The 23,880-nt window shown below is 38.1% G+C and overlaps 1 protein-coding gene across 2 annotated transcripts in view; it reads right to left on the bottom strand.

The window, feature by feature from the left end:
- TDRD1 (tudor domain containing 1) overlaps nucleotides 1-23,629 on the bottom strand; it is a 37,925-nt gene extending 14,296 nt beyond the window's left edge. For both annotated transcript variants that reach the window (XM_034663304.1, XM_011231761.3), the window contains exons 1-15: nucleotides 23,296-23,629; nucleotides 20,942-21,000; nucleotides 14,384-14,528; nucleotides 12,822-12,927; nucleotides 11,835-11,898; nucleotides 10,599-10,703; nucleotides 10,197-10,379; nucleotides 9,556-9,699; nucleotides 8,833-9,004; nucleotides 7,698-7,784; nucleotides 5,935-6,102; nucleotides 5,701-5,808; nucleotides 4,673-4,843; nucleotides 2,866-3,108; nucleotides 2,330-2,467 (exon numbers count right to left, since the gene is read on the bottom strand). In XM_034663304.1, the coding sequence (XP_034519195.1) occupies nucleotides 2,330-2,467; nucleotides 2,866-3,108; nucleotides 4,673-4,843; nucleotides 5,701-5,808; nucleotides 5,935-6,102; nucleotides 7,698-7,784; nucleotides 8,833-9,004; nucleotides 9,556-9,699; nucleotides 10,197-10,379; nucleotides 10,599-10,703; nucleotides 11,835-11,898; nucleotides 12,822-12,927; nucleotides 14,384-14,528; nucleotides 20,942-21,000; nucleotides 23,296-23,596 (2,194 nt within the window). In that variant the 5' untranslated portion in view covers nucleotides 23,597-23,629. The remainder of the gene's footprint in view (nucleotides 1-2,329; nucleotides 2,468-2,865; nucleotides 3,109-4,672; nucleotides 4,844-5,700; nucleotides 5,809-5,934; nucleotides 6,103-7,697; nucleotides 7,785-8,832; nucleotides 9,005-9,555; nucleotides 9,700-10,196; nucleotides 10,380-10,598; nucleotides 10,704-11,834; nucleotides 11,899-12,821; nucleotides 12,928-14,383; nucleotides 14,529-20,941; nucleotides 21,001-23,295) is intronic.
- Between the last annotated feature and the right edge of the window lie 251 nt (nucleotides 23,630-23,880).

Below are 23,880 nucleotides of genomic sequence, written 5' to 3'. Positions count from 1 at the left end.
TACCAGAGCACGAGCTTTGCACAGGGATAAGGACACTGTGCACAAACCTGTACAGAAGTGACCTACAAGCTGGCCTGGAGGAGGACACATAAGCACTACGAGAATGCACAGAAGTCTGTTGAGGAAACAGAGAAGTGAGCTGTGCGTGCTAAAGCTTGCATCGAGAAAGAGGACAAAGAGGGGGTAACTGCAGAAAGAAGAAATGGCTCTGAGGCGAAGTACAGAATTAAGCAGCCAAAATTTATATGGCAGGAGCAGTCTGGCAACGCAGGGAAGGTGAACCACTAAAGAACACACCAGCCACGTGCTGAGAAAGATACAAACCACAGAGAGCTTTAAAATGCTGAGAGGCGCCTGGGTGGCTCAGTCAGTTAAGTGTCCAACTCTTGATTTCAGCTCCAGTCATGACCTCGGGGTCCTGAGATGGAGCCCTGCTTCTGGCTCCCCCCTCAGCGGGGAGTCTGCTTCTCTCCCTCTTCTCCTCCATCTGCATCCCCCACCCTCCTTGCCCCAGCATGCTCTTTCTCAAAATAAATAAATCTTATAAAAAAAAGAAGAAGAAGAAAAGACTATGCGAACTTATTAGTCCAAGACATAGTGGAAAATAAAAGCGCAAAAATCATTTACAGTATTTCACCATTTATGCCTACACAAACAGGGATACATACATACAAGCATATGCATAGAAAAGATATTATTTATTCTGAAAAGATTTAGAAAATTGAGAGGGACTGGGAAACTTACTTCCCACTATACACTCTTTTTAACTTTGGGATTTTGTACCATATGCTTGTATAATCACCTATGAAAACAGAAACTGACATGAAAAGTTTTTAACTTTATGCTATATAAAACAGTGGTCTATCTACCAGATGATTCTGAAAGGAGGGATGACCAATTTCACGAACTGGGAGCCAGACAGGGACTTAGGCACCTAGTTTAATGTCCTCATTTGATAGAGAAGAAACAAGATTTAAAAAGTTAAAATTAGGGGCGCCTGGGTGGCACAGGGGTTAAGCGTTTGACTTCGGCTCAGGGCGTGATCCCGGCGTTGTGGGATCGAGCCGCACATCAGGCTCCTCTGCTAGGAGCCTGCTTCTTCCTCTCCCACTCCCCCTGCTTGTGTTCCCTTTCTCGCTGGCTGTCTCTATCTCTGTCGAATAAATAAATAAAATCTTTTAAAAAAAGTTAAAATTAAAGATGCTCACCACAACAGCTCAAATGAAAAAGAAGATAAATACAAGTGTGAGGATGTGGAGAGACTAAAACTCTCAAACTGACAGCTGTCAAAATCACTTTGAAAACTTTTTGGCATTCATTGATCAAAGCTGAAAATATAAATACCTTTTAGGATATGGTCAATAATTTTCCTTCCTGGGTATATATTCAAAAGAAACACATTTATCCATGTGTATTAAATTTGTATGGAAATGTTCATACCAATATCACTTTATAGCTCAGAGCTAGAAACAACGCACATGCCCAACGTTATAAGGAAATAAATTTGCAGTATATTCACACAGTGGAACACAAGCTACTGTTGCATATAAAAATGAAGAACTGGGGCGCCGGGGTGGCTCAGTCGTTAAGCATCTGCCTTCAGCTCAGGGCGTGATCCCGGAGTTCTGGGATCGAACCCCACATCAGGCTTCTCCGCTGGAAGCCTGCTTCTCCCTCTCCCACTCCCCCTGCTTGTGTTCCCTCTCTCGCTGGCTGTCTCTATCTCTGTCAAATGAATAAATAAAATCTTTAAAAAAAAAAATGAAGAACTGATCTCACAAACTATGTAAAAAAAGGTGGCAAGACACATAAGAGTACATACTGTATGATTACATTTACATAAAGTTCAAAACCAGGAAAACTATGTTATTGGAAGGCAGGATAGTATTTACTTTTCATAGAGAGAAGAGGTAGTAATCAAAGGAGACATGGAGGAAACTTCTGGATTACTGGTTATGCTTCATTTCTTGACCTAGATGTTGGTCATTCAGTGTTTGGACTCTGTGATAATGTGTTATGCTGCACTATTCATGCACTTACATATATGCAAGTTATGCCTTAATAAAATCAACTATTTAATTTTCAAAAATGAATTTAGAAGACATTCTATGAAATCAAAACTGGTTTAAATATAAAGAGATTTTTAAAAATAGAAATGGCTTAAAATGGAATAAAAGGCAATTAAGTATAATCAAATCCTTCTTCCAAGTAGAAATACTCACTTGGCCCTTCTTGGAAAGACAGTACTTCTATTATTCAGTAAACTCCTCTTCAGTTATTACCACACCAATATATTTGTAAGAGAAATAAATGAGAAGAGTCCACTTACCATCCTCTCGAAGCACATGGCAATAAAATTCTCCAGGACTGTACATCATACAGACCACAACATCTACTGTTTGGTCAACTGCAAGTTCAACCCATGTCCACTCCAATGGATTTAGTTTTGCTTCTATACTAAAGGGAACTGTGGGGGGAAAACAAACAAACAAACAAAAAAAAACTTTTGCAAAACAACTGGTTAAAGTGGAGATGGGAGGTAAGGCTGGTGAGGAATCTGCTTTTGAAGAACTGAATTTCCAGGGACTTTTAGTGACTTTACAGGAAAGTTAACTGGTATTACAATTAGCCACAACTACCTCACTGAATTTCAAATTCACATTTCTGATTGATCCTTTGGCTGCCAGTGACCCACAGGTTTTGTTTTTGTTTTTTCCAGTTTTCCAACACACTCATAATGTATTTAAATAAATGCTTGATTAAAATAAGAAGACACAGCATCCATTCTTTTTGAGAGCACGAGAACCCACACGTACGCAAAGCCATCTGGATTCCAGCACGGACATCATCGAGCAGACTTCTTACCGCTGGCATCTTTCACGACACCGGGTTTCTCTGCCGGCACCCCCGTCTCCCGGAGGGCAAAGCCCGCGTCTCTGAGCACCTGAGCAATGCTGAGGTGAGGCGTCACAGATTCATCTATGAGCTCCACCAGGGAGCTGTTTTCCAGCTTGTCTGCCACTTTCACCATGATCATTTTGTTCTGCACAATTTTTTTCATCAGACAAATAGCTTCTGGAGTCCAAATTCCTAATGATGGCTTTACTCCTATCAAAGAATTTTTAAAAGAAGACTAAAATACTTCTTAAAATAAGCATTTAAAAATTCCTAATTTCCACAAAGTTCAATTTAAAGAACCTGACAAACACCAGACAAAAAGTCCCACCTGAGCAGGATTTTCTAATCATTAAAATGAAGGCAAAATTACAAAAGAAAAAACCTATAGAAAACTGCTCTGCTTCTATGCAAACAAACCATAATTCCATTAATATGACAAGTCTAGAAAAACAAATCTGGAAGACAGATTAGTGATTGCCTGGGGAGCTAGGATTAACTACTGATGAGCACAAGAAACCTCATCAGTGTGACGTCTCTACAGCTCAGTAAATTTACTAAAAATCACTGAATTGTATACCTAAGACTGAGAATTTAATGATATGTAACTTATATCTCAGTAAGTTAAGAAAGTCATAAACAAAAGTTATCAAACAAACCAGGAGGAGATACTGGTCCCTTACAATGACCTGAAAACGCCTGCAGCAGTTAAACTGCAAAGGCACTTGGAGATCAACACCCCGAGGTTATGCGCCTGGTCTCTTCATAAGATCAGAGCAAGTAACTTATAAAAAAAAAAAAATGCTCAGGCTCATGGTAATAAAGTATTCGAAATGACTGAGTTTTAACTTCTCGAAACTGGCCAACATGAGGTAATACAGAGGTATCTATTTGGTTTACCAACGTGTTGCAGGAATGGGCTCCCTCTCGATCTTTCTGGTAGGTGTTTAAACTAGTTCTACTCTTTCTGGCGAATAATCATAACATATATCACAAACATGAAAAGAAACATGCCCACAGACACCTCCAGTTCACCTGAGGAATTCTGTAGTACAACTGTGTTTTGCAGCCTATCCTAAGGAAATATCTTGGATAGGTGGCAAAATATAGTTAAAAGAACACTGATATGGGGCACCTGGGTGGCTCAGTGGGTTAAGTGCCTGCCTTCGGCTCATGCCCTGGGATAGGTCCCACATCAGGCTCTCTGCTCAGTGGGGAGTCTGCTACTCCCTCTGCCCCTCCCCCCCCGCTTCTGCTCTGTCTGAAATAAAATCTTTATTAAAAAAGAAAAAAAAAAACACTGCTTGTAGCAAAAACTTGAAAATATCCTTCTGGTAACTGCATAGTTCAATAATGGAATATGTGAATGAAGGTTATAGAGGACAATTTATTAACATGGAAAGAAGCCCTGGCTCCTGGTGGGATAAATTTTATATGCAGTAATTTCTAAGCATATGTTCAAACATACTGTTTTTACACAAGCAGGTTTTACCCTACTTTGTATAATGAATCGGCTTCTATGATATTCATCAATAATGCAGACTATAAATAGCAAAAAAATAATACTCAATTTCATAATGACAGGCACATTAAATTTTATTTTATTAGAGATAGCAAAGTAGTCCTGTGTATTTGAAATGTTCTATTAAGGATTATTTTTGTGTTAAGAGAAGTTATATCTAAACACATTATCTTCCGGGTAGTTTAATTAATTTCAATTCTAATGCTCTTTAGGTTTTAGTATTTTAAGAATACAGGGACCACAAAAATTTCATACCTGCCAGCACACACTTTATAGCTTGCATTGGCAATTCCAGCAACTTCGGAGTTATGGGACAAAGTCTCGTCAAACTAAGGATTTCAAAGTTTCCATAATCTACATATCCGACCAACACAGACTGTTCAGAAGCATAAGCTAAAATGGAGGCACGGTACCACTGATCATCCTCTGAAAGAAGGAGAGACTCTGTCTCAAATGATTTTCCACTGCAGATATAAACAAAAATTTTCCCTCCCAAATTCAGAGATGGTCATCTATAGGCTTTACTTTAACAGAATATCGAGCTTTATTGAACAATGTACACTTAGTCAACATTACCACTTCTGCTGCTCAGAAGCCTTCCACTCCTAAAATCTCACCTTTATGCATGCATACCTTACTACACCAATCATGCCTTAGGTGGTCATGACTTACAACATGCTTGGTCTCCCCCGCAGATAGTTAACTTATTAGGACAGAGAACATGTCTGAGTCTTGTGATGCCCTGATCAACACAGGAACAATTTGCTAAGCATCAAGCAGGGCTAATTTTAGAATACCTGGCTGTACGAGTCAACCAGACTCCAACGACCAAGCACTCCATTTACTGGAGGCCCACTTGCATCTCCCCTTCTGTGAGGCCTCTGGACTTGTTTCCCTTCATCAGGGAAGAACGGAAGCCAGTTACCACAGCTGTGCCGTGACGGCTCCGTGCTTCCAGGCCCTTTTGCTATTCCCAAGAAAACTGGTGAAGACATGATTCTGGAAGAGTCCACATTCACATCCTGATGTAAATAAAATTATCTGCACCAGTCCCCAAAACTAAAGGCTGATAAAACAACAGAAAGGTCCTTTGCCAACTCCTCTAGCGTTCACAGGCCTTCTTCCCCTGCACGCTTGGATTCAGTTCAACTGCACATATTTAAATGATTGGTGTGCTTTACCACTCCAACTTCAAATGCAGCCATCCAGTGCAAACTGAGGACTGTTTCATTTATTTTTACTTCATTTTAAGTAAAAAAAATTCAGTAATACTCTTCCCTCACCTGAGAATTGCGCACAACAGATATCACCAATGGTTGGATAAAAATCTGAGCGTGGAGGCACTTGACCACAGTACTCGCTAAGGGATGCCTGGAGTTCAGCGAGCTTATCTGTAGATACAGATCACATCTTAAACACAAGAAATACAAATCTACACATTATCTTCTTTCTCACATGTTGAGTCTCTTGAAGTACACAGGTTATACTGACAGCACAAATCAAGAAAATTTACTTACGTCCGCTTTGCAGCTGTTGACAAAAGAAGTCTTCTGGAGTCTGAATGTGGGCCACCACACCACAAAACTCATCTCCTACATTTAAGGTTAACACTTTCGGGATTAGATCACTCCTATCCACAACAACTTTGCTTTCGGTGGTCATTTTTCCAGTATCCTCAAGATCATCTTGACAAAAAAAACAGAAAAACCAAGGCATTTTGTTTTCATTAATCTAATTTTTGCAGCTTTTCAGGCACCGTATCACGCTCCTTCGATACCTCTAGGCCTTAACACATACTCTTCTTCCTCCCAGAACACACTCCCAATCCCCCAGCAACCTGGTTATTTCTTGCTCAGTATGGTGTCACCTTGAAAAAACTTCTATCATAATCCAGGTTAGGTGCCCGTCCAGGTGCTCCCACTGCAGTCTGCATGCACTTGCTCTCTCCTACCATTTTATCATCTCTTCTCTATGGGTCTTCACTGACCACAGTCCCTCAGGGAAGAAAATACTGCCCAGAAGATTTTTTGTTCCTTCCACTAGATACCTTTGCAACATTTGTTATTACCGATGACCTCCTCCTCCAAGCATTCTCCCTCCTGTTGCTCTGGCAATTTGTCTGCATTCTCTATCCACCTCTCCCATCAAGGCTTCTCATTCAATGTTGTAGGGCCCAGGTTTATCTCCCCCCCTTTGTTTCCCTCACTCCACACTCACCCTAAGACACCACCACCATTTATGGTTTCAACCATGTCCACTATTAGACCAGTAAGTGTTTGGTTTTCTCCTCTAGATGGCAAAGAATTACTAAAAACATTTTGTCAGAGCTGTCATACCAAGATCTGTGTTTTGGGGATATCATGTATGCAGTACTATAAGAATACAGACAGCAGACAAAAGGTAAAGTCAGAAAGTTGTTGCAATTATCCACAACTGGTAAGGATTTCTGAACTAGAAAAATAGTAAGAAAAAAAGGATTTTAAAAAAGAAAAAAAAGTCGTATATAAAGGATATTCAGGAAGAAGAACCAATAAACACTGGGCAACTACTAATAGTAGTCACGGTTGACTACTAGAAGAAACACCATCTTACCAGAACAAAATGTTATACCCCTGTTTATTATTGCTGGAAAACCTAAGTAAGGAGTTAAATTTAAACTAAGGAAATGTTAGCTAAAAACCCTTCAACTCCTTATTCCTTATGTTCTACATATAAGTGAATAGCATGGGGACATTAGGAGAAGGAAGGGAAAAATGAAGGGGGTAATCAGAGGGGGAGACAAACCATGAGACACTATGGACTCTGGGAAACAAACTGAGGGTTTCAGAGGGGAGGGGGGGAGGGGGATGGGCTAGCCCAACGATGGGTATTGAGGAGGGCACGTATTGCATGGAGCACTGGGTGTCATACGCAAACAATGAATCATGGAACACTACATCAAAAACTAATGGAGTACCTTATGGTGACTATCATAACATAAATTAAAAAAAACCTCTTCAACTCAAAGTGTCATGATATTTAATACTTTAGAGATTTCTGATAATCATGTCAAGGATTAATATGGAAGACAGACAGGGAAGGAAAACAGGCAGGGGGGACTAAGATTAGACATAACATACTACTAAATGAAAACGTATCTTTCTTATATAAAGTTCAAAGAATGGTTATCATTTCCATTAAATCTGACAGTGTGACAGCTCTGCCTTTTTCTGTTCAGTAGAGAAGATATTCTTCAGTTCCTGGAGTCACTATACTGTCCAATGTTAATCTGTATACTCACTTGGATCTGCACTTTGCTTCTTAGAATTTTGTCCCTTGGGTTTCAAGCCATATCCCATTTCTATGAGCACATCATCTAAGAGTTTTCCTAAAAATGATTAAGAAAACATATCCCCATTGAGATACTATACCAAGTATTAGAAGAGAGGCATAAACACGAAACAAATGATTCACAATCATGTGATCTAGAGATTATGGCTATTAATACACTGGCCTATTTCTTACCAGTTCAGTTTCTGTGTGCCAAATACAGTTTACAAATGCTCAGCCTTAAAAACTGAGGCAAAATTCCCATTGTCAGGTGGCAGAAAATTTTATAAAAATATTTCACCTCAAAATTCTGGATAACATGAAAGATTCAGTTGCCACCTGACCGGCATACTTAGTATGGACACCATGTATGAGAAAAAATAAACTTAGCATTAAACTAAGACTACTTTTTCTCAAACATAAAGTATGGCTGAAACAAGGGGTAGCCAGCATGACATAAACTTCAAGTTCCTTGAAATACCATCCAGAAGCCTGAGTCATAATACAAAACATACAAAGAAAGAAAATAGATTTTATACCTAATTTCACAAAAGATTTAACTGAATTTTCTACCGAGTCACCAACTGATGCCAGGTCTCTCAAAGTAAAAGAGTGATACCTTGGAAACTGAGATGCAGTATAATAGGCACTCAGTCACTTTTCAAACACGCAGGATTCCAAGGTGTTTCCATCTCCACACTTAAATACTAGGCACTTACAGTCTCAATACCAACCAAACACAGTTCTGTGAAAATTCTTCCAGGAAAAAGCACTCGTGGTGAAAGCATGGACAAATTCATAAGGGAATTCTTGAATTTTTCTCCACAAATGAGTAGACATCAGGAACAGTGATCATAATGACCATATCAACAGGCTAACACAGTCATCCCCACACTAAGTCTGCATCTAGGCTCTGAAGCTGCCAGCTCCACGAGCCTATGCTGGGTCTCTGACCGACTGACTGCCATATTTTCCTCATACCCTGAAGGACTTCTGAGCAGAGCTTACTTGGCCTCACTCCATGTTTCTGTTTCTTCTCTGAATAACAGGTGAAGACTAAATGACACAGCAGTGCTCCATCTACAAAAGACAGATTTAGATCTTACCTGAACTTGACAGCATAACATCCACAGCAAAGGTAACCACGTCTTCTTTTAGGATGTCCACGATCGTTATAGAGCAGTACTGCTCCATTAACAGTGATTTAATAGTCCTGACACATTCGTTGCTCCAATTCCCCTCTGCTGGGAGAACATTGGCCACAAAGCACTTTATGGCCTGAAAGATTTTACGTGAGTTACTAAAAAATTAGTATTTGAAAATGACTTTTTCTAATTAATAACATGAAGATTTTTTAAAGATATTTCACACTGAAAATTTATCAGAAATCTTCAAGAACTAACCAAATAAACAATTTTATGTGTAATTATTTGTCTCTTGTGCTGATGTATCCACAGTGCTTTTCCTTTTGGGATTTGAAGCTTGAGAAATTCATGAAAGGATAATTATCCTTCAAATACATATAAATTCAGACTGCTTCCAGAAAATGTAATAAACATATAAATGATTCTTTTAAAAGAACAGATGGATAAGATGTCCCTAAAAATGCTAGTTTCTCATCTAAGGAAGTACTTAACTAAGGCTTCTTAAATGGATCCAAGAAAGCCAGTGAGCATTTATATACATTTAGTAAAAGATGAAAAATATACCCATGGGTACTTTTATAATAACCATCACAGAATAGAGCAAGCAAATACTGTGCCCAACAAAATATTAAAAACAGCTCTTTGGGGACACTATTAGGAATTTAAAAAGTAAAAAAGACTCACACATGGAGGAAATAAGTCGATATTTCTATTTAGTTGGTGAATTCTGTTTACTGGAATTATTTCTTCATTTCCGTAATCGATATATAAGACTTGTGCTTTCTTCTGCAGCATATCAATATCTTGTATTATTACTCTGTTCCAGGTCTGAAAGTGGAATATAATGGTGCTTTGCTTCAAAACCGTATTTCACAATCTTAGGCTTAAAAACTCTCAGCCAGTCTACACAAAATGCAAAGGAAGGGGTACAGTTCTGTCCTGAGGCACTCAATTAACAAGTTAATTTTCTAAGAATCTGGCTAAGAAATCCCTAAATTTGTCTATGTAGGAGACTTTAATATGCACAACTATTCCCGGGTTACTCTAGCCCAGGAGGCACTACGACACACTAATGCCTCAGCTACAAAAATAAACACAAGCTCCCGGACTCGCCATCACTGCAACCGGCAGCAGAGGAGCCTATGAACAGAGCTGGAAGGGGTCACCCAGCAGACCCACAAAACTGACTGAGGACGAGAAAGGGGAATGTGACCACAGCCTCTTGTTAAGCCAGCAAATGCATTATTAAAAGCTCTGGTGTCGAGTTTATACGACCAAAGTAAATTAAAACATTGTATTAAATAATTCATTTCATCAAAGGTTACCTGATCAACAGTGTACTTGGCAACACAAACTTCCCCCTTCACAGGAAGGTAATCCTCTTCCTGAGCTGTATTTGCATATGTTTCCTTTAAACTAGCAGAGAGTAGGTTCATGTATTCTAAAACTTCTGAAGAATATAACTGCACGTAAAAGTCACTTGGGTGTTTGAATTCAGTAACTGTACCCTTTCAAAAGACAGAAAAGGTGCAATAATTCACTGAGAACACAAGCAAATGTGAATTTTTTAAAGCTTTCTAACAAGATTTTTTAGAAAGGTATTATAAAACAATTTTTGCAATCAATTTCAGTTACATTTTGAGCTATCTTATACGCTCAAACTAAAAACAGGAAACAAGGAATAAATATCTATTCTTTGGATCTCTATGAAATTAAACAACAAATACCTTTATTTCCAGGGTCTTCCTGAGTTGTAGACTTCTCAAATCAGAAAACATTATTTTATCAGCACAAATGGCTATTTCTTTAGTAACTCCATGAGGATAGTCACCCTGGGTTTAAAAAACACAAAACACATGAGTGAGTTACTTACACAAGCACATGTCTCAGTGATAGTATGGCCACCATTTGCTGGAATTGAGGCCAGAACAGCCCCCGAGGCTTGAATAAGAGCAGAGAAACAGCGTATACCTTCAAGAGCCAATAAAACCCACTGTCCATAGGCATGTACACAGCAGTGCGGTCACTCAAGAACCAGGCCATAATGGTGATGATAATGTTGAGTTTATAAAATAAAAACAGGTGGTTAGTGTTTTAAGTCTGCACCTGTTAACATTTTATAGGAATGAATATTTGAGGAAGTCAGAATTTTTTTTTTTTTTTAAGTAGAAGCTAGGACCGGCTAGAGAAGTCTAAAAATTATAGATGAGCTGAGCACTACTGATATTTTTCAGATTATGAATTATTTAGCCCATATAGTTACCTAAATGGAAGAGAGGTGTCACAGAAAAAACTTCTCCATCAATACTAGGGCCCTATTAAAATGCAGTACACAAAGCCAGAGAATGTGTGCACACAAGGACTACAGAGCGGGGCTCTGTCTCAGGAGTCCACGTGATTTTACAGAGACACCAGCACTGCAAGCACTTTTGGGAAAAGTGCTGGGCACACATAACGCTCAAAAATCCCTAAGAGTCACCCAATCGATCATTTAAGTGTACAGATTTATTCAACAGGAAACTTTTTTTTTTTTTAAGATTTATTTATTTATTAGAGAGAGAGACAGCCAGCGAGAGAACACAAGCAGGGGGAGTGGGAGAGGAAGAAGCAGGCTCCTAGTGGAGAAGCCTGATGTGGGGCTCGATCCCATAATGCTGGGATCACACTCTGAGCCAAAGGCAGACGCTTAACACGCGCTTAAGGACTGCACCACCCAGGCGCCCCAGGAAACTTTTGTTTTTAAACAAACACTGGTGGCAGGGGCGCCTGGCTGGCTCAGTCAGAGAAGCCTGCAACTCGATCTCAGATCTCAGTGAGTTTGAGCCCCACGTTGGGGGTGGAGATCACTTGAATAAACACTGGTGAAATGCAGAAATAAGTGACAAGTCTTTTATTTAGCGTAAGTCCTCTTAATTCAATAAAAGGAACTAATTCAAAATTTAAAAGCGAAAAGTACATCATACCTCATTTTTCACTTCCACGTTCTTTGTTTCAAAAGGTGATTTACTATCTTCTCGTTTGTGGAAACTGAAATAAAGCAGCTGTTTGTAATACTTATAGTACAGAGCCAGGTAAGAGTAGGGGCCATAATGATGTTAAATTCTTAATTATCAAAATCCAGAAGGAGAAAAACAGCTTCCTTCGGAGACTATCACAGTACTAACAAAGCAAAATAGTCCAGGCTGGCTATGCAACAGTCTACACTGTGTGCGGGCTTGCCCCCTCCAAAGCCACCTAATTAAAGGGACAGAGACAGCCATGACCTCCAAGCCCCAGCTTCCTTATCTACAAAATGGAGATAATCTCTACATAACCTCAATAGTTTTGAGGATTGAATGAGGTTATAGATGTGAAACTTCTCTGTAAACTGGTAAACGCCATGCCAGTAAGATTTTCGTATTTTAAGATCACCATTCAAAAGGCACTGAGAGTTCTACCTTACCAAAATTCAGGAAAGAACACATGATTAAAAGGCATTCTAAAGCTCTAATTACTACAGACTCAAACTTTAAGTTCTAACTCTGAATATGTACTATTAAAATTATATTTATGAAAACTCAGTCCTAAATTTGTAAGCTCTTCATTTCAGATTTGCATCCTTTATGTTACACCTCAGTAAATAAAAGAACAACTTCTACATAGTTACGGCCTGCTTACCTCATTTGATCCTTACACTATCAAAAAAGAAAAACAACTTTTAAATATTCCCTAATGAACAAAAAAAGTTTTACTTACTTTTTTTTTTAAAGGTTTTATTTATTTATTTGACAGAGAGAGAGACAGCCAGTGAGAGAGGGAACACAAGCAGGGGGAGTGGGAGAGGAAGAAGCAGGCTCCCAGCGGAGCAGGGAGCCCGATGTGGGGCTTGATCCCAGGACCCTGGAATCACGCCCTGGGCCAAAGGCAGACGTTTAACGACTGAGCCACCCAGCGCCCCAAGTTTTACTTACTTTTGTTGAACAGGTTTGCACACGATGCTGTGTGCTGACCAGTCCCTTCGCTGGCAGGCTGTGGAGCAATAGTATGTCTGCTTGCACTGTGAACACCTCAGCGATCCTGCGGAACACAGCCCGTAACGTCACCAGTGTTTTATTCCAAGTATTTGTTGCTGAGAGCAAGACATTTTTAAAGACCAGACATATCAATCACCGTTATATTAATCACATCGAGAAGATTACTTGAAGAGGATTACGCTGTTTATGATTAGGCGTCAAGATTAAACTTTTAACATTCTCTCCAATTGCAAATAGGAAGCAAAGATGAAAATGAAAGGGAGGACAGACTGAAAACATTACTGACTTTCCTAAAGCAGAGCCCAGAACACATTATAAAAGGAACAAAGAAAATAGAAAATGTGTGATAGTGCAAGCAGACTCTGACATGGCTTATTACCTCGTGCCATTAAAAAAAAAATACAAGACAAAAAAACCAATGAAGAGAATGAAACCCAGAAAAACCTAGGAAGTTTTTTAAATAAAGTATTAAAAAATCCTATGAACAGAGGCAGAAAAAAAACACATAAAGAAGCAACAACAAAAACTAGGCTGGCCTTGAATGCTTCTACTGAAAAATAGAAAAGAATTTAAAAAACTAAATATCTAAATAGCCAGTAGGCACAAGAAATACTGCTCAAGATCATTCACTGATCATGAGGCAAATGCAAGTTAAAACCACAATGAGATACCAGTACACACCCACGAGAAGTGCTAAAGTTGAAAAGACCAGCAACACCAAATGACAGAGATGTGGAGCTTGCAAAACTCATTATCAATGGGAAGGTAAAATGGGACTACTTAGGAAAATGGCTTGGCTGTTTCCTCTGAAGTTAATCATATACCTGCCCTTTGACTCTGCAATTACTCTCCTAGGCATGTACCCAAGAGAAATGAAAACCTATATCCACACAAGAACTTGTGCAAAAATGTATAGAGAGCTCTATTCATTATAACCGAAAGCTAAACACAAGCAAAAATGTTCAACCAGATAAACTGTGATATAATCAAACCACTACTCCGCAAAAACAGTGTACACAGAACATGTATTAATACCAAAAATATTATTCTAAATGAAAAAAAAGCTTTACACAAAAGAGTCAATACTGTAAGAGTCCATTTATATGAAGTTCTAAAACTGGCAAAATTAATATATGGTGAAAAAAAACCACCATGGATACCTCTAGCAGCTACAGAGACTGGAAAGGGCTAGGAGGGGACTTTCTAAGAAGATGGAAATATTCTGTATCTTGGTAGGAGTGTGAGTTTGTGCATGCCAATGCATGTAAATTTTAACAAAAACAAAACTATAGAAAATAATAACCAAGGAGCAGCAAGAGTGGAAAGGTATGGATGAACAAGACCTGTAGGATGCTGGTAGCTGCTGAAGCAGAGAGATGGGTATATAGTACAGATATACTATTCTGTTCATACTTAATATGTTTTAAACTTTCCTTAATAAAAATATTGTTCAAATGCACAAAAAAAATATTTCAGGCATGTTAGGGAAATATGCTTACCAAACAGGCCACAGCGATGGCAAGTTGTTGACCGAAAAGGAGATCCTAAGGAGTTGAAGAGTGCTGAATTATTTATGGACAAGGAATTCTCAACCAACTTGTGTATTTTTTTTGATTTTGCAGGAAGCACGTTATTGCTAGGCTTCTATTAAGAAAAAAAAATAGCAATATTAAAACTTGGTAATATATTTTTTTAAATATTGTATTTGGGATTTCCTCTTCTGGACAGATAAAACAGATGTACCTTTCCCTATTCCTCCCATTACGTGCTTCTAAAAAACCCTGGACTTACACATAAAGAAATGTAAGCTGACTTTCAAAAAAGGCAGCAGACAGGCTAGGAAACTTGGGAGCCAGAGAATTAGATAATGAGTTTCTTTAGTTTTCTTTTTGCCTCACATATCCCAGACACAGTGCTGGAGAACACAGCAACCCAAAATGTCAAACAGTACAATAAAAGCCCCAACAGAAAGTCTGCTCTCTTTAGCCAAAAGACCAGGAAACGGGCAGCCCAGCAATACAGAAAACTTGAATCAGTAACTGTTCTACCCTAGACAAACACCACAGAAAAAACTGTGGCCCTGTTCTAGAGTAGGGAGCTGGCACTTCATCCCTGAGAGTCTCCCCATAAAGACCATGTGGGGAATCTGGACTTCTACCCAGCAGGTATGAGTGCTCCCCCTACCTCGACCACCACTATTGGGGTGGTGGAAGAGGAGGCCCTGTGGACAATCTTGACTTTTCACCGCCATTCAAAAGCAATGATCTCCCAACTCTCCCCCTCTAATTCTCCTCCCAGCCCACCTACTCTCTCCTCACTCCATCCCACTCCCATCTCAGTAAAGATGGACTCATCACTCCCAGCCAAGGAGGAGGTATTACATGAGGCCTACCTGGAAGCTGGAACTCCCACCCTCACCCCAATGCAAGGAAGAGAACCCTCTTGAGTGCCAACTGAGGCTGAGTGGGGAACCTGGACATATACCCCCACCTGGCAGCACTCACCTTCCTCTGATGCAAGGTCAGAGAAAGCTAGCTAAAACAAAGTTTAAGTAAGATACAGAATTTCATTAACATAATACTTCAAATATGCCCATTTCAATAGAAAATAACTTTCATACTAAGAAAAAGGAAAATCATGACTGAATGAAAAAAAAGATGCCAACCCCAAGACAAGAGAGAAGTTCATTTGACAAACATTTTAAAGCAGCTATCAGTACTTCAATAAGCAATTATGAGCACAGTTGAAACAAATGAAAAGTCTCAGCAAAGAAATAGCAAATGAAGAACCAAATGGAAAATTTCTACAATTGGAAAGTAAAAAAACAAACAAACATAAACACAATTAGGGATGCCATGGCGGAATGGAGAGAACAGAGGAAAGGATCAGTAAACTTGGAAGACCGAACAGAAATTGACTAATCTAGCAAGACAAAAAACAAAGTAGAGAAAAAACTAAATTAACAGAGCCTCAGAGACCTATGAGACTAAAACAAAATATTTAACATTCATGTCTTCGGAGTCCCAGGAGAGGAAAAACAAGGCAGGGTGAAGAAGTTCTCAAATAAAAAAATGCCCCAGACTTGGCAAAAGATATATATCTACAAATTCAAGCTGAGCAAGTCCCAGACCAAATCAAAGAAATCCACACCAAGACACATGGAGTGAAACTTCTTCAAGCTAACGATAAAAAAAGCTTAAAAGCAGAGAGTGGGAAAGGACATCTTATCTGTATGGGGGAAAAGTAACTCAGAAGAGAATAGATTTCTCAACAGATACCGTGGAGAGCAGGAGGAAGTAATACAACATTTTTCAAATGCTGAAAGAACAGAACAGCTGAGAAACTTATCCAGGAAAAGTATCCTGCAGGAATGAAGAAGAAATCAAGACATTCTTGAATGAAAGAAAACTAAGAATTTTTCACCAGCAGACCTATCCTAAAAGAATAGCTAAAGGAAGTTCTCTAAACAAAGGATATAATAAAGGAATTCTGGAACAAAAGAAAAGGAAGAACACATTAAGCAAAAATACACCACCAAAATACAATAGACTTATAGACTAGAAAAAAAAATGGGAAGCAAAATGAAACTGAAAAGAGAAACAGACAATATATAATTACGGTTAGAGACTTTAATATCCCTCTCTCAACAACAGGACTACATAGAAAATCAGCAAGAATACAGAAGAACTCAAGATCACCATCAACAAACGGATTCTGTTAGACATTTATCGAATATTCTACCCAATCACAGAATGGATGTTCAAGTGCTAACAGAACATATACTAAGACCACACACTGGGCCAAAAAACAAAGCTCAACAAATTTAAAAAAATTTAAATCATATAGAGGATGTTTTTCAACCACAGTGGATTCAAACTAGAAATAACAGAGTAACAATCTCCAAACATTTGAAAACAATTTACTTCCAAACTCATGAATCAAAGAGGAAGTCTCAAAGGAAATTAAAAAAAACAAAAATGAACTAAAAGAAAATAAAAGTATAACAAATCAAAATTTATAGGACACAGTTAAAGCACCGCCAAGAGGTAAATTTATAGCACTAAGTTCACACGTTAGAAAATAGGGTAAGTCTCAAATCAATAATCTAAATTCCCCTTTAAGAACCTAAAAAATAAGAAAAAAACATGCCCAAAGCAAACAGAAGCAAGGAAACAATAAAGATAAAGGGAGAAATCAATGAAATTAAAAATAAAAACTTGGAGGAAATAAATAATCAATGAAACAAAGACCTGGCTCTTTGATAAGATCAAGAAAGGGGCACCTGGGTGGCTCAGTTGGGTAAGTGTCAGACTTCAGCTCAGGTCATGATCTCAGAGGCCTGGAATCAGCCCCAAGTCAGGCTCCCTGCACAGCAGGGAGATGGCTTCTTCATCTACCTCCCCCCAACCAGCTCGTGTGCACACACTCTCTCTCTTGAATTAATGAAGTCTTTAAAAAAACAAAGGAAGAAAGAAAAGATCAGCAAGACTGAAAAATAAAGACAGAAATTACCAATATCAGAAATGAAACAATGTATACCTTACTACAGACCCTGAAGACATAAAAATGATAATGGAATACTTTGAACAACTCTACATATAACAGATTTCATGATGTAGACAAAATGGACAAATTCCTCAAAAATCACAAATTATCACAATATGAAATAGAATGTGAATAGTCCTATAAATATTAAAGAAATTTAATAAACTTAAAACTTCTAAAAAAGAAATCTTCACACTTACATGGTTTTCACTGGAGAACACTACCAAATGTTTAAAGAATTAACATAAATCCTATACAACTTCTCTTTCAGAAAGGTAGTATTACCTTGATTCCCCAACCATACAAAGATAATAAAAGAGAGAAAATTACAAACAGCTCATAGAAACAGATGTCAAAATCCTACTCAAAAGGATACCATATAAAATTCATCCATATACAAAATTAACTATACACCATGACAAAGTGGAGTTCATTCCAGGGATGCAAGGCTGGTTAAATATTTTAAAATATCAATATAAGGGCACCTGGGTGGCCAAGTCAGTTATTCAGCTCAGGTCATGATCCCAGGGTCCTGGGATCGAGCACGCATCAGGCTCCCTGCTCAGTGAGGAGTCTGCTTCTCCTTCTCCCTCTGCCCCCCCACCCGACTTGTGCTCTCTCTCTTGCTCTCTAATAAATAAAATCTTTAAAAATAATAAAAAATAAAACATCAGTGTAATCCACCATATTAACAGGTTAAAGGATCAATTACCAATGGATGAAGGAAAAGCATTTGAAAAGGTCAACACCTATTCATGATCAAAACTATCAAAAAAGCAGGAACAAAAAATTTCACCAAGTTGATAAGGATCATCTACAAAAATCCGATAGCTAACATTACACTTAATAGTGAAAAGACTCAATGCTTTCCACTGAGTTTGGAAATAAGATATCCACTGTCACCACTCTTACTCAACACAGTGCTAGAAGTTCCAGCCAGGGGCGCCTGGGTGGCACAGCGGTTAAGCGTCTGCCTTTGGCTCAGGGTGTGATCCCACCGTTATGGGATCGAGCCCCACATCAGGCTCCTCCGCTATGAGGCTGCTTCTTCCTCTCCCACTCCCCCTGCTTGTGTTCCCTCTCTCGCTGGCTGTCTCTATCTCTGTCGAATAAATAAATTTTAAAAATCTAATAAAAAAAAAAAAAGAAGTTCCAGCCAGTGCAATAAGGCAAAAAAAGGAAATATAAAGCATATATATTGAAAAAAAAATAAAACTGTTCCTGTTTGCAGATGATACAATTATCTATGTAGAAAATCCCAAGGAATCTACAAAAAAAAATTTTTAGAATAAGTGACTTTAGCAAAGTCACAGGATACAAGAGAAACATGCAAAACTGTATTTATATATATTAACAATGAACATGAAGATATGTGGAAATAAAAAATATAACAGCATTTACACTCACTAAAAAAAATACCTACGTATAAATATAACAAACTATGCATAGAACATATAAGCAGAAAACTACAAAGTAGGGGGCGCCTGGGTGGCACAGCGGTTAAGCGTCTGCCTTCGGCTCAGGGCGTGATCCCGGCGTTATGGGATCGAGCCCCACATCAGGCTCTTCTGCTGTGAGCCTGCTTCTTCCTCTCCCACTCCCTCTGCTTGTGTTCCCTCTCTCTGGCTGTCTCTATCTCTGTCGAATAAATAAAAAAAAATAAAATAAAATCTTAAAAAAAAAAAGAAAACTACAAAGTGAAAGAAATCAAAGAAGATCTAAATAAATGGAGAGAGAGATTATGTTCATGGACTGGAAGATTCAATACACCAAAGAATCTGATAATCCTCAAATTTATATACGTTTAAATCAATTACTATCAAATTCTCAGCAAGACTTTATGCAGATATGGACAAGATTATTCTAGGATGTATATTGGAAGGCACAGGAACTATACTAATTAAAACAATTTTGAAAAAAAAAAAAAGTGGGAGAAAGCACTGTACCCAGCTTCAAGGCTTATTACATAGCTCTAGTACTGTGTGATACTGGTGGAGGCATATATAGACAGGTCAGTGGAAAATAGAATAAACAGGCCTAATTTTTGACAAAAGTGCAAAAGCAATTCAGTGGAGGAAATACAGCATTTTTAACAAATGGTGCTGGAGAAATTAGACATCCAAAAAAAAAAAAAAACCCCAAAAAACTTCAAATTAGCTCAAAATGGACCACAAATCTAATGTAAAACTAAAACCTTTTAGGAAAAAAAACCCCAAAATTTTCTGGATCTGAAGTAGCAAATAATTTCTAGACACCAAAAGCATAATCTATAAAAGGAAAAGTGATCAGGACATCATTAAAATTAAAAATTTGTCCTCTGCTAAACACCTGGGTTAAGAGAATGAAAAGACAAGCTACAGACTGGGAGAAATCATTTGTGAATCATATATCTGACAAAGGACTAGAAACTGGAATATACAGAAAAGTTTCAAAACTGAGCAGTAAAAAAAAAATAATCATAATCCAAATTAGAAAATGGACAAAAGACATGAATAAACATCTCACCAAAAAGAACATAGAAATGGCAAATATGCACATGAAAAGCTGTTTATCACTAGCCATTAGAGGAACATGAATTAAAACCACTATGAAATGTCACCACATGTCTATGAGGCTGGGGACAATAAAAACACCACCAGCACCACATGCTGCTGTGATGGTGCACGTATTCTCAGTGGGAACGTAACAACGGTGTGGCTCTGCTGGAATACACTTTAGTAGCTTCTTAAAAAACTGAATATGCAATACTCCATGACCTAGAAATTGCACTCCTGGGCATTTGTCCCAGAGCAGAAACAAAAACAAAAAACTTATGTTCCCATAAACCTTGCACATGAAGGTTTATAAGAGTTTTAGCTGTGATAGCCTAAACTGGAAACCCTGCAGACGCACTTCAATATGTGAATGTTAAACCACAGATGACTTCTCAGCAATAGAAATAAAACTACTGATACAACAACCCTAGATGGATCTCCAGAGAATTAGGCTGAGTGAATATACCCAATCCCAAAAAGTTACATACTGTAGGATTCCATTTATATAACATCCTTGAAATGACAAAACTTGGGATGCAGATTAGATGTGCAGCCTCCATGGGTCAAGGAGGTGGTAGGGACTTGAGAGAAGTGGATACGACCACAAAAAAGCATTTAAGGGAAAGATGGAAATGTTCTTTATCTTGACAGTATCATGGTCAACATCCTGGTTGTCATGTTATACTAAATTCTGCAGCACGTCACGCAGGGAGAAACAGAAACAGCCACGCAGGACCTGTATTATTTCCGCATGTCAACTGCAGGGCTGCGCTTACAATGGCGTGGCATATGCTACAATCACCTAAAAAGAACAGATTTTTAAAAAAGATACGAGGATAAAGAAAAGGAAGCTGACCTTCAATAATATCTGAAAATTGAGTATTTCTTCATTAACACAATACAAAATATGTTTAGAATCTTACAAAACACAAAATAGACAAAAAAGACAACATAGGAAAAAAAAAAAAAAACCCTTACACTATTTACTTCTTTGGGTGGTGAATTGTTTCCAACATTTAATGGTGACACTGAGTTTCCTGGAGAGAGAAAACGTAAAAGCCAAATATTACTTTATTCCTGAAAATGTACAATATCATAATTAGATATTCAAATAATAAAGTTATACTATAATAGCCTTAAACCTATACTACAAATAAGCAACACCCTACTTTTCCTAATGAAAAATAAGTATTTGTTTGAAACCTCATTAACTGTGAAATTCTCTTCATTCACTGAGGCAGCAATTCTCAGACTTTTCTGAATCCTGGACTCATTTACACACTTAAGAAATTATTGAGAACCTCAATGAGACTTCATTTGTATGGCCTATGTCTGTCAATGTTTACCAATATTAGAAATTAAGGGGTGCCTGGCTGGCTCAGTCAGTAGAGCATGTGACTTGATCCCAGGGTCATAAGTTCAAGCCCCACATTGGACATAAAGCTTACTTAAAATGTAGGGGTGCCTGGGTGGCGCATTTGGTTAAGCAGCCAACTCTTGATTTTGGCTGAGGTCATGATCTCAGGGTTCTGAGATTGAGCCCTGTGTGGAGCTCTGTGCTGGGTGTGGAGCCTGCTTAAGATTCTCTCTCTCTCCCTCTCCTTCCCCTAAAAACTATTAAAAAGAAATTAAAATTAGAAATTTTAAATTTTTAAAAATTAAAAACATTTAAAAATAAATGCATTAGGTTGCCAATGATTTTTGTTTTTAAAGCAACTACATTTTCCAAAGCAAAAAAAAAAAAAAAAAAAAAATTGTGAGAAGAGTAGTACTGTTTTACAATTTTGTAATTGGTTTAACTAATCATAGTTTAATGTCTGGTTCAACTAATGATAGTTGGATTCACGTAACTTCTTTTGCATTCAATCACCTATGTAGCTTTGGTTGAAGCATATGAAGAAAATCTGGCCTCACAGATATGTGGTTGCAAAAAAGCATTTAATGGCCTTCTCAGATAATTATGGGTATTTTGCTTTAACATCATGCCAAAAATCAAGTGGTAGTTTGAGGGGTAGTTACGCTGTGGAGTCTAAAACTTTTTCATAATGTGACATTGGAATCCATTGATCTTGCACTTTGAATGGATTTTTGCTGCAACATCACAACACGGTCATTTGGATAAGACTGAGAAACAATGAATTATGCAGATCTTCCAAATGCGGGCAGATTTCATTATACAGTATTTTAAAAATTGTGTGTGTTAGTTAATATCACCACACATCTCACCAGAAAAGTATTAAGAAGCTGTCACACAGAGTGGCAGATATAGGTTTCCTGAAATTCTCATTTTTGCTCAAAAGCTTGAATTTTATCATTAGCAACAAAATACTGTCAGGTGTTTTCCTTGAAGTGACAGGCTCACTTTGTTCATTTTTCAGAAAATGAATGCCAGATATCTAAATCTGAATAACCAGAGTTTGTCATTCTTTTCAAGTACAAATAATGTTCCAAGAAACAAGTTTCCATGCAGCTTACAACTCAATCACACACGCGCTTTTCATACTTCCCTATGAAGCAGAAGTTGGGGTAACTCCTATTCTGTTACGCAAAATACTAAAAATATCTGTACACAAGTGCCAAGATTTTAATAATTTTTAGTGCTTTGTCAAGGACATCCCTAAGTAAGGCATTTCTGGCTTTGTCTTAACTACACGTTCACACCAATGAAAAAACCCAATGACCACTAGCCCAGACAGGTAGGAGCGAATGCGGCATTAATGGTTTACTCACCTTTACTTTTGCACCATCAGTGTAAAGTCAGCACAACAAAAAAGGCAAATGATATTTCAGTATTATTGGGAAAATAGTTTTGACCTCTTGGGAAACCCCAGAGGTCCCAAGGGCCACACATCAGAACTACATCACCATAACATTAAAAGATCACATCTGATATACATTCACCCAGGGCCCAGCCTCCTTCAACACCAGGTTTTTGAGATTAGGACTAAAAGAAAAATTTTCAAAAATCTAATGAAACGATTCAATTTCTTACATATATCTTTGTAAGCATACAATTTGCATAGCATTTTTTAAATATGGCCAATCTGTAAAATGGCAGAGTATATCGTTTCTACATTCCTAGTACAGTTCTCCCATTGTGGGGGGGGGAAACTCATCTGCAGACATTCTCCCCTCCCGAATCCTTTTTGTGATGAATCTAGTCAAAGGAAGCTATTTGGCATTTGGCTTTTCCTTCTAAATCTTTAAATGCAAATACTATAAAGTAGCCATTTAGTTGTTGTTAATAGCCCCGGGGTTTGTGGTTACATACCTGTGATAAGCCAAAAAAACTGTCAGAATCAAGAAGTATTAAGCCTGTAGTTTTCACTCACCTGTCGACAAAGTCTTCCTGTCTCCTATGGATCCAACCACCTCTCCGCTGATGCGGTTAGGGTTTGAAGATACTGAATTGTCTTCTGGACTAGCCAAATACTGTTTGGTTTGCTCACAAAGCAAAAAATTGTTCTTTTTATTTCCATTCTCTGGGCTTTTCAACCGGAAATTAGGGTGGTTAGCATGTGCTCCAGGACTTCTTAAAGAATCACGTGGTGGAAGCTTGTTTTCATTTTTCTCAAAATTAAATGGCTCTGTCATTTTACAAGTAGATGTCTCCAAATTATTTCTTGACATCATATTATGTGGCAATTTAAAATTCACACAAGTCTATGGGAAGAACTGTATTCAAAAGGCAATTTTTAATTACACAAGTAGAAGCACTGCAGGCCCAGGTGATTTCTTTTTATGTAACAAGTAATGCTCATGAATAATTCCAAAGCAGAGATAACCGTGATATCACAGCCTGGCCTAAAGGCACAAGAAACCGAAAGATTCTCTATGGTAAGTACAAACTCCCAAGTTCCACACAATTCAACCACAGACAAAAGGCTAACTCAAGAGACATCAAAAGAGTAATCTCA

The sequence above is a fragment of the Ailuropoda melanoleuca genome, chromosome 6 (assembly GCF_002007445.2).
Source record: "Ailuropoda melanoleuca isolate Jingjing chromosome 6, ASM200744v2, whole genome shotgun sequence".
Taxonomy (NCBI): Eukaryota; Metazoa; Chordata; class Mammalia; order Carnivora; family Ursidae; genus Ailuropoda; species Ailuropoda melanoleuca.
Note: the sequence above shows the minus strand (reverse complement) of the source record. Positions and strands in the feature narration are given on the sequence as shown.